Genomic DNA, 12,092 nt, shown 5'->3' on the forward strand with positions numbered 1-12,092 from the left:
GCCTAAAATTTGCTCTACAATGTTTTTATTTTTTTTTATTTTTTGAGATAGAAATTGAAAGTGATAATATAAAAGTTGTAAAAGGCTATTTTGGTAGTCAGGCACAAGAAGATCATTTTGGTTTTATAATTTCTAATTGCAAAACTCTTAAATTATTTTAGGTTTTACCAAATCTCATATGTTAAGAGAGATGAAAATTTAGTAGTCCACAATTTAGCTATTTTAGCTCTTACCAAATCGAATATGGTGTGGTTAAAAAAGATGCCTTTAAAAATATGTAATGTGGTCTATAAAAATATCTTAGACCTCAATTTTTAATACAAAGTTTATTCCCATTCAAAAAAAAAAAACTTTGTGCATATATTTATTAATTAAACTAAATTTAAATTTTAAAATCGAAGCAGTAATAATCTAATAAAATTAGATGTTAAATTAAAATTATATTGAGTATAATAAAAAAAATTATTTGCGTATGAATTTAAAAAAGAAATATTTTATTTACTTTTTTTGAGAATTATTGCCAATTTAACCATCTAAAAATTAAGCAATTTTACCATTTATAAATTAAGTAATTTTATCATCTTGATTCTGTTTTTTCTGATGATGTAATTTTGTTATCTGTGAAGGTCCTTCTAATAGTTCTTATTTTTCTTCACATCGCGCAACCCATTCTTTGTCACCAGTCGTCGTGTTCAGCAAGGTGGTGGTGTTGATCAGAGTTCTCGTATTCAGTAGTCCCACGACGGAGGAATTATGGGGCATCCACAGCAGCGCTGAGAGTGGACAACAACATAGTTGCAATGTAGCCTTAAAAAAGAGAGAAAAGAAAAAAAAAACATATATACTGCTAATCTTAATGCATTTAATACTGTTAACCAAAAAAAAGAGGGAGAGAATTTATATTATGTTGATGAATCTCTTCAACCATGAAAGACACAGAAAAAATTGTATGGCTCAGTGAGAGAGTGAGAATAAGTGAGATAATCATTGGTAGGGGACTCAATGATTAATAGTGGGTTTTTTTGCATAATGTTTTTCTGAAAATTTTTTAAATAAGAACATGTCTTAATTTTTGTCTTTCATATTTTATATTCATTGATTATACTAAAATTTTCTTATAATGTATTTTTTATCGACTACACGCATTAGAATAAACAAATATATATAAATTGAATGTATAATTTAGTCTAATTCAAATTAAAAACGGAATGAATTATCAGAAAAAATTTAACCAATTTTATTTAATGGTAAAAGTCTCTATATAGCCACAAACATTGTCGATATGAAAGAAAATATAAGTCTCTACAAAATAAAATAAAATATATATAAGATAATAATATATATGTACCTCCAAAATTATTAATCATAAACTATGGACACATTTTTAAAGAAAATCTTATGGATCAACATCAAAATTTTTAATATTTTTTTACTTTTTTTTAAATTTGTACGCACTTATCAAAATTTAAGTTGTCTATACATCACTTCTCGAAAATATTATAATTTCACAAGTTATAATATGTGATATTAGTTATTTATATTTATATATATATATATATATATATGAAAAATATGACTCATTTAATTTTTAACCATTTATCTTTGATTAATATTATTATAACAAAGATACATGTGACTTTATGAGAATAATATAACTTGAATTTTGGTTATCTGAAAATTTACTAAGTGGTTGGAGTAGTTTCACGTGACGAACCAACAAATATTAACAATAGGGATAATGAAAAAACTAGCCAAAATGGGTTACTCGCGATTTGGGACTAGATGAGGATCCGTGAAATCCAATGGCTCGGGACCCGACCACGTGAAATGGATGGGACATAGATATTTGCCCCACGAAATCGGTTAAATCCACGCGAATATGAAATTACTAATATATCCTAATTTATATACATAAATCAATTTCTTGAATTAGTAACCCTAATTCATGCCTCCGATTTGAATTCTTTTTTTTTTCTTCTAGACTTATATTCAGCCTCGATTTTGCATATCTCTTTCTAACTCACTTTCTATGCCTCTTAAGTCCATCCTTACATCGCTTAGTCTTGTCGCAAAAAAATTATGTTATGTTATTATGTTGAAAGATTTTTTATATTTTTTCTTTTGAAATGTTATTTTTCATAATGGATATGTTATAAATTGTGTTGAATTATATTGAATTGATTATTTTATGATTATTATATTATATTTTTTTGTTAGTTTTTATTCAAAAATTTTATAATCCATAGATACGCGGGTATCTACGTTCCCTAAAGAGAATAATTAAATAAGAACTTGTGACGAATATAGAAAGGGAACGTGGGACATTTTTTTAAACAGGAGTGAGGAACGGAAAAGGGGCCCACCGCTCCTCCAGAATACCCATTACCACTTCTAAATAGTAATGGAGATCTAATTCGAACCAATTTGAGAAGAGACACGTGAACTTTATCCGCATTAGACTTTAAAGTATTTAATTTAGATAAAAGGACAAATAGGTTCTTAACCTTTTGATTCACGGATATTTAAATCCTCAAGGATTTGGAAATACATTTAAGTTTCTGTCCTTTTCAAAACTTGGACATATCGATCCATCATGTTCACTTGGGCCTGTCCGACCCAACGGAAAAATCAAACGTGACTCCCATTGTACTGACTTAGTTGATACAGATACACACGTGAGAGAGTTTTTAAAATTGGACAAATTAAACTCAGGGATCGATGTGTCTAGATTTTGAAAAAGTCAGGGACTTAAATGTATTTTTAAATTTTTAGGACTTAAATGTCGTTGGATCAAAAAGTCAGGGATCGATTTGTCATTTTCTCTTAAATTTAAGTTGAATTTAGAATCTTAACAATGGGCTTAGGTTGATCTTGCTTGTTTGTGATCTTACTGGGCCTAAGTATATCTTGGATTAATATTTTGACTTATTACTGTAATAAATATTATATTATTAAATATTATAACATTTAGTATATATAAAAGTTAGATATAAATTAAGAAAATTTTTTAATTATCTTTTTTGTCTCTTTTAGTTTTAAATATTATTTACTAATGTAATAAAAAAGTGAAATAACAATATTCACTCACATAATTAAAATAGATCATCTCAATATATATATAACACTTTATATATAAAAGTTAGAGGTAATGGCCAAATCAGTACCCGAAAGATTCAAACGCTGACATTTTGGTATCTTACTATTGTTATTGATAAAATGGTCCTTAAAAGATTTTAAAATTTGACAAGTGTACCCACGAGTTCGCCGGAGCATATCTCCGGCAAGCACAGTGCTGACATGGCCACTACATTTTTTATGACATGGCAAAAACCCTCCCCCACCCTAATTCTTCCTTTCTTCCTTTCCAACGCACTTCTCTTTCTCCTTCTCCCTCCCAACGCACTCCCCCCTTCTCCTTCCTGACTGCACTCTCCCCCCTCACCCAACCCTAATCCTTCCCTCCTCTTCCCTAACCCTAATCCCCATCCCCAACGCGCTTCCCCCCTCCTCAATCCAAAATCCTCTTTTTTGAACCTTAATCCCCTTCCCCTTGCCCCTTTGAATTCTAATCCCCTTCCCAACTCTCATACTCTCAACTCACTCTCTCCCAAATCAACCTTCTCAGTCTTACAGAGTCAATGTCATCGACACCACACTGTCGCCATCTCGTCGTCGGGTCTTCTGCGTCCGCCAGTGTCGTCTGTCTCCTTCGTGGCATTGCGTTGTCTGTGCGCCTTCACCGTTGTCGCCTTCACTGCTTATATCTGCTTGCTGCTAGCCCCCAGTCGCTGCCATGCCTCCTCTGTCTGGGTTCCATCTTGACTCCATCGTGTTGTGCCCCCTCTGTGTCTGGTGTTCTTCTTCTATTCTTCCTTTGGTGGTATCTGTATTAAGTTTTATTTTATTTTATTTTGATTATTATATATGAATTTGTTTATTTTTTCTGAGTTTTATTGTTATTAATCTTTTTGAATGATAATTTAACCTAAAAATTTGGGACAATTCATGATTTGGGACAACTCTGTTAATGTTGAGGTTGTTGTTGCTGTGAATGGTGGTGTTGAGGGAGGGAGAGGGGAGTGTGTGTTGGGGAAAGAGGAGTGGTAGAGATTATTGTTGCTGTTGATATTAAGGCTATTGTTACTGCGAGTGGTAGGGTTGAGGGAGGGAGGGGGTAGTGTACGTTGGAGAGGGAGAGTGGTGGAGGTTGTTGTTGCTATTGATGTTAAAGTTGTTGTTGCTTTGAATGGTGGTGTTGAGGGAGGAAGGGGAAGTGTACGTTGGGGAGGGGGTTGTGATGTGGCGGGAACTGCGATGGGGGGAGAAGTGTGCGTTGGGGATGGGGGCTGCGACAGGGAGGGAGAGGGAAGGGGAGGGAATGTGCGTTGGGGAGGGAACTTTGGGGGTGGTTTGCCAAGTCACTAAAACACGGTGATCACATCAACATTGTGCTTGCCAGAAATTTGCTCTGACAAGCTCAGGAGCACACTTGTCAAATTTTAAAATCTTTTAAGGATCATTTTGTCAATAACAATAGTGAGGTACCAAAATGTCAGCGTTTGAATCTATTGGGTACTGATTTGGTCATTATCTCATAAAAGTTATTATATATGATAAATAATTTTTTATTTTTTGTGATGACCATATAGTTAATTTATGTGCATGTCAATCAACTAATTTTTATTACATATGATTTATTGTATAATTTTTTTCTCTTAATATGAATACATTAATGAATTTAAAGTATAAGATGTTATGTATATTATTTAACATACCAAATAACTTAAATCATTATCTAAGACAATAAGTATAATAGTACAAATACTTACTTACTTATTAGTATTAAAAAATATATAAATAATGTAAATTAATATTTTTTTAGTAGAAAAACAATAAAAAAATTATTAATTAAATTAATTACATAATAAAAAATTATGAATAATTTTTCAAATAATAATAAAAAGTGAAATTATTATTTTCACATACTATAAAGTTTATAAATTTTTTTTTACAATAAATTATATATTAACCTTGCCAAAAAAATAAATAAATTATATATTAGATATTATTATATATATATATATATATATATATCGATTATTAAATTATAATTAATTTTAAATTTAATTTTTGGTAATTGAAATTGAAACTAAAATTATTAAAATCATTAAATGCTAAACTTTTGCATTGAACTAATTTTTTTTATTAAAATTAAAAAGGTGAGTTAGTCAATTCTAAATTCAAATTTAAATTTAAATAAAAAAATAAAATATTATTTTAAATTTTATTTTACTTACTAGACTTAATTTTAAAATAAAAAATTATTTTGTACCTTATAGTATTGGATAATGTGGTCATTTATTTTTTTTAATGGTAATTATTATCAGATAAAATAGCGTAAGAAATAAAAAAAAATGTATCGACCAATTTAGGAGATAATAATTTATTTTTCAATAGAATAAATTAATAAATTATATATTGAATAATAAAAGTTATTATGATTTCTCTTCACACTAATTAATACTCAACAATAGTATTGTGGTAATAAAATGTGAAGTTTTAACGGATAAAAATATTAATCATATTGTTTTGATTTTAAGAATGAATATAATATCAACAAATAAAATTATTTTTGATAAATTTAATAAAGATAAATCTCTATAAGTATTGCTATCAATGAAAAATTATTCTACTTTAAAGACAAATACTATTTTTTCACGATATTTTTTAATTCGGTAGGCTGAAGACTAATTCACCACGAATTGAAACTCCATTTATTAAAAGGTATGTTGCTAGCCAATTGATTATTACATACACAATGTGAAATTTAAACTCCTAATACTTACTTAAACATACGAGAAAAATAACTACTCATCCAATCCAAATTGATTAAAACAAATGCTAATTATTTTTAATATTTTTAATATTAAAAATCGTTAAAATTTAATTTTAATTATAATTTTATAAAATATTTATAGTAATAATTACTATATATATTTTTTGTTTAATTTTTAAAAAAAAATTTCATATATTCTTATGTATTATCTCATTCAGGACACGACATATGTTTTTACTTTGTCCAAAATACATATATTTTATAAAAAATAAATACTTATTTAAATCTTATTTAAGTTCTTGATAACTATTATCACTAATTTATTAATAAAAATGAACACTTATATTTAAATTACTAAAAAGAATTTATTTAAAAAAAATTAATTTTATATAGACATTGAATTCTTTTTATTCTTTTCTTTTATTTTCCCTATCTTTAAATTTAGAATAATTTTATATATCTAAGTCTTTTTATGAATCAAATTTAATCAAGTTAAACAATAAGATTTGAAATAATGTTAGTTATAATTAATTTTTTATTATATTAGACTAACTTGATTGAACTTAGTTATAAAAAAAATTTGAATGTATAACATTATTTTTAAATTCATTATCAAAATCAAACATTCACACCTATATTAATATAAAATGTATTTTTTATTTTTAAAATTTATTAAAAAATTTTAAAAATATTTTTAAATTTAATTTTATTTTAATTTTGTCCAAAAAATATCCAATTTGCATCGAATATATTTTTTTTTATTTTTTCTTTTTCTTTTTGCTTTTTGTTTTGGGTTTCAAAAAGAGCGAAACTTTTGCAGGTGTAGGAACTGGGAAGAACCCTGGCTCAGTGAAGCGCGCAGAAAACCACATGGTTGCCGCCGGCGAACCCATGAAGAAGAAACCGAAGCAAAACCTACTGAACCCCAATTGGGTTCAACTCCAACAAGTACATTTTCTCTTCTTCTTCACAATTTTTTCACCTATCCATCTAAAGAGACCCTACCCATTGTTCAACTTCAACTCATTCGCGTGTTTTCTTCTTGTCTCTGTGCAGAAGCTAAAGCTCAATAATAAGTCTTCAAGGACTTACAAAGAAGAAGACACCCCAAAATCAATACTGGGTACCCCATAATTTGTCTGTGTTGAAAAAGTATGCAGCTTTTGAAGATTATGTTCGGAGTTTTATTTTTATCTTTTAATTTTTTGGGCAGGGAAACGTAAAGAGAGCCCGAATGATGAATCCAATGACTCTCAGATTGATCCTCTTATTCCTGTAAATGACGACTCAAGGTGACTATTTTGAGTGTGGTGTGTTACTGTAGTTGAGCGTGTATTTGTTTGTTATATGTTTATTCTGGAATTTGCAATTCGACTTTGTTGCTGAGGACTTTAGGCTGTGCTTGCTTCCTAAACTTGAATGCATATGCATGGTAACACCATGCTTTTATTTTACCTCTAAGAAATTGGACATGTCTTTTGTAGCAAATAAATGAATTTGAGCTGTGTCAAGACTAGATAGAATTTGGAATGAATGCATATGGAGAAACTTTGTGTGGAAGCATGCTAGAATCTTGCCTCAAGTGGTTTGGTCATACATGGAGAACGCCTATAGTGAGTATAAAGTCCAAAGAGAAAGGTAGATGAGATGGAGGGTAGTTCATTAGTCGGAGGTAGATGGAAATGATTCAAAGATATACATGGTTTACAATAGAACATTAGGGTATTATTAATTGCATGTAGCCAACCATCGAAATGGGTCAGGACTCGACTGTTATTGCACTGGATTTAGTAAGTACTTAATCGTGTTACAGGTTTGGCCTTTGGCTTTTTCTTTCATGGTTATGTTAATTTTATCTAGGCGTGCTATGTTGTTATTGGAGGTTTCTAATCTGTTGTAAAGTTCACTATCATTCAATTTATAAGAGATACGACATTGTGGTATGCTGTCTCTACGCTGCTTTAAAATTCAACGTCCTTTAACTTATTAACCATTTGGCAGTCTGACAGATGCAGTCGCCATAGATTGTGAAATGGTTGGCGTTGGTCAAGGAAACAAAAGTGCATTGGGAAGAGTAACAATGGTATTAATCTGTTCTCTTCACCTTGTTATATCTATGCATGTGTAGAATGTCATCCTCCCCACTCCCCCCCCCCCCCAAACAAAAAACAAGGAAAAAACAAAACTTACTAGTGATTGATGAATTCATATAATGAAATTGCCATCCAATTTTCTGTTCTTCCTAAAATTTTTGTTGAAAATTGCCTTTATCTTATCTAGTTTAAATATAATGTGGAAAGTTTTGAAGATTAACATGCATTTGCTAATTGTTGTATATAGTAGGATCAAATGTTGTTTAACCATTTGTTGTGACTCAGCAATCGTAGCTCATTTTGCGATAAGTTTACCTGTTCAAGCCTCAAGGTGTCAATTTTTGAACTTAAATGGATGCACCTTGTAGCCATGCCTATGCCATATTGCCATCGGAAACCTAGGGTGGATTAGAGACCCAGGAAAAAATGGATTTGGTTTCTTTTGGAAGATATATATTTATTCACAGAACTTTTCTTTTGAGTTCCTCATTTTCATATTTGATCACAAGAACTTCTTTCGTGTTTTTATCACCTTTCACGAATGACTATTTGAAGTCGACATCACCTTTGTCTCAGTGTGGTGTTCTAATTTAAGATCTAATAGTGAAAGCAAAATACTAAATGATAAAATGCTATTTTCCAAATTCTTGTAACAAATAATTATTGCAATTATATTATGGTGTTCATTTCATTTTTTATTTCCTTGTTGAGTCATTTGTTTCTAATAATAGTTTGGTTTATGGCAGGTTAATAAGTGGGGAAATGTTCTTTATGATGAGTTTGTTCGGCCAGTAGAACGGGTTGTTGACTTCCGTACTAAAATTAGTGGCATAAGACCTCGAGATTTGAAAAAAGGTTTGTTTAGTATTCCTTTGCCTACAATTTTAAACTCTAATTGGAAGTATTTATATGTCAAAATCCAAAAAATGCAACGAGGTTGAACACCATAATCTACTGTCGTAACTGTACTAGCTTTCAATTTCCCTGTGGAAATGTTAATGGTCAGTGTTTGGAAGTTTCAATTTCTTGCAGTCACATTTCATGAAAAAGGACTTTTGCTTGCTTCATAGATTAATATTATATTAGAACCTCTTCCTCTTGCTTTGCTAGTTTATAAAGGAAAAAGGGGGGACAAGTTGCCATGAACTATATGATATGGACTCCTCTGAACAATAGTAGCCGAGTTTTCAACTTTTGGAATGTAATCATACAAAAATTACCCACAAAGTTTTGACATTTTATAAGAGCTTATTTCTTTGATTTCAAAGTTAACAACTCATGCGTTTTGTTGATTTTAGACTTTTAGTGGGCCTATCTGGCTTATTTGGTGGAATTTTCAATGAATGTTCCAATCATAGTCTTTAGCATTAAATATTTGCATTCTGTTCAATCTATTTGATTATGGGAAATTTAGTTTAATTTGATTACAAATTGGAAGTGGACTATTGTTTAGAGTAATGTTAGAGACTGTTTGATAATTAGAATGTCGAAATGCTTGAAAGCAGGTATTCCGTGCTCATCAGTTTTAGGATTTTGATTTGTCATGATGTTTTCAAGATTAGCATGATGATTCTATGCTGATAAGCAAATGCATCTTTCAATTGTAGCAATTGACTTTTGGACTGCTCAGAAGAAAGTTGCAGAGTTGATGAAAGGAAGGATCCTTGTTGGTCATGCCTTGCAGAATGATCTTAAGGTCTTTTTTCATATTTATTTTAAAAGAATTATTCTCCTAATCAATCTTGGGTGTGTAAAACTAAGAATTAGACAGTATTTTTGCAGGCGTTGTTATTAAGTCATCCGAAAAAGGACATTCGAGATACCTCCGAGTACCAGCCATTTCTAAAGTGATGTCACCTTACTGCTCTCTTTTTGTCGTTTTGGATCCGAATGTCTCCTTTATTCATGCTAACAAGCTTCCCTTTTGGTTTGAGCAGGTCAGGTTGTAGAAGAGCGCTGCGGCATCTTGCTGCAGAAATTCTTGGTGCCAAGATCCAATCAGGAGAGCACTGCCCTGTTAGTCTAACTAACTTTTTGGTTTTACCTCCTTCCCATTCCCATCTCCCCCTTTCATTTTGTTTTACTTCATCACTTTACCAATAAAATTGTTAGTATGTCGGCTAAAGGACAATTGTTTTCTATACAAAATAGTTATTCTAGCTTTCTTGTAGTGCCATTTTTTTTCATAAGGCAATGTTTGGCAAGTGTTTCAAGATAGAAAATATAGAGACACGGAGACAGTGACAAGATAGAAAAATTATGTCCTTGTCCCTATCCTTAAGAAATACGTTTTGCCCTTCAAGTAAAGTATTCATTTTGTCCCTAACTTTTGCGATTTTCTTCAAAACGTTTGCGATTTTCTTCAAAACACTCCTCGTTTAATTTGATTCAATTTTGTCTCTAATATTTTCAATTTGTGTCAAAGCTACCTTTGGACATTTTCAATTTTGTTCCTAACATTGAAGATGGTTAATGTCTGGTGTAATTTTGAAACAAATTGAAAACGTTAGGGTAAGATCGAATGGAATTAAATGTTAGGAGTATTTTTGAAAAAATTACAAACGTTATGGATAAAAAGTATACTTTACTGTGCTCTTCTTTTTGTGCGTTTGATTGTTTTTTTTTTTCTTTTCAAATAAGATTGTTTCTCTCATGGTCTCTGTATTTATATCCTAAGACAATTACCGAGCAAGGCTGTAGTGCCACGATTTCCCCACAAAACAATTTTACTAAGCTTACCTTAACCTATGTTGTAATCAGATACAAGATGCTCGTGCTGCTATGCTGCTTTACCAAAGAAATAGAAAAGAGTGGGAAAGGAGCTTAAGAGATCAGTTTAGGCTCAAAAAGAAGCAAAATAAACGGAAGAATAAAAAGAAACCAAAGAATGAAGATACTTCAAATGCCAACCATGCTATAATTGAATCATAGTATTGCCTCCTTCAATGGTTATTTTGTTAGCTTAAATTTTGAATTAGAACTTTCAGTTAAAAGGAATACAGTTTTTGTCTGTTACTATAAGCTCAATTGTATACTAAGTGGCATAAATATGTTAAATCTGTTGCAAGTTTTGTTATTCTAAAAGAAATTTGTAGAATTTACAAGTACAAAAGAAGGATGTTGTTTGTTAGGTTAAGCATATTGATGCTTTTATCTTTGATATCTTAGTATTTTCTGAACTTAACTGTCAAAACCTCATTAGTTGGTTGATGTCTGCTCCAATCACAATATAAATCAGCAGCTATATTGCACAATCAGAAAACTATAATTAAGATCTTTTTCCTTTTCTTTTTCCCTCACAAAGCATGGAATACAACAACAGCAACAACAACAAAGTCTTATTCCACTAGGTAGGGTCGACTACATGAGTCAAATAATGTTATTGAGTCTTATTGTATTTTATATCTATAATGAGATTGTTTACGCGTAGATCTCCTTTGAGTCTTTGACTATTTCAACAAAATTTAGTTGAATCTTCATAATATAGACCAAAAGTAAGAATAGTTAGATGAAATAAAATGATGGGATATATAATTTGCTCATCTAAGAGTTAATAGTATTGTTATATCATTTTGATAATAAAATTATGGCCAAAATTATGTATGTAGTATTTCTGGTCAACCAGTTATTACCACTTGAAAATGTCACCATTTATAGAATTCACATCTTATTAAATGAAGCAAATTTAGCTGCTTGCTAAGGAAATTGAAAATAATTATGTTAATGAATTTTTAATGTTTTATGAATGTTAATTTTTTTTTTTGGTTTACCCAAACGGTATCCCTCAGCCCGACAGATTAAAGACTAATCCGTCGCGAATCTGAGCTTCATTTAAGGGTCTGCCGCTGGCCAATGAGTTTTCAAACTCCCGACACTTGTTTAAGCGGACGAGTGAGCTGATCACTCGACCAACTCAAATTGGTTTTATGAATGTTAATTGAGTACATTTAATTCAACTTCAAGATCTCTTAATGAATTTTTCTTTAATGTTATACGAATGTTAATTTAGTCCGTTTAATTCAACTTTAAGGGTAGTTTGTTTGCTAAAATATATATTCGTTCAAAACTTTTTTTCTTACGGACAAAATATTAATTTATATAACACAGGGATATTGAAAAGGCTAGTGTCCGATTTTTCTAAAATATCTTTTTATATATATAAT

General features: G+C 30.4%; 1 protein-coding gene across 1 annotated transcript; it reads left to right on the forward strand.

Moving 5' to 3' along the window:
- Positions 1 to 6,574: 6,574 nt before the first annotated feature.
- Positions 6,575 to 11,041, forward strand: LOC112772723 (uncharacterized). The gene is made up of 9 exons (XM_025817720.3): positions 6,575 to 6,784; positions 6,893 to 6,959; positions 7,050 to 7,128; positions 7,838 to 7,919; positions 8,676 to 8,784; positions 9,537 to 9,625; positions 9,712 to 9,776; positions 9,867 to 9,945; positions 10,690 to 11,041. The coding sequence occupies exons 1-9, from the start codon at positions 6,707 to 6,709 to the stop codon at positions 10,858 to 10,860; spliced, it is 819 nt and encodes a 272-aa protein (XP_025673505.1). The 5' UTR covers positions 6,575 to 6,706; the 3' UTR covers positions 10,861 to 11,041.
- Positions 11,042 to 12,092: the final 1,051 nt, after the last annotated feature.

Source organism: Arachis hypogaea, chromosome 18 (assembly GCF_003086295.3).
Source record: "Arachis hypogaea cultivar Tifrunner chromosome 18, arahy.Tifrunner.gnm2.J5K5, whole genome shotgun sequence".
Classification (NCBI taxonomy): domain Eukaryota; kingdom Viridiplantae; phylum Streptophyta; class Magnoliopsida; order Fabales; family Fabaceae; genus Arachis; species Arachis hypogaea.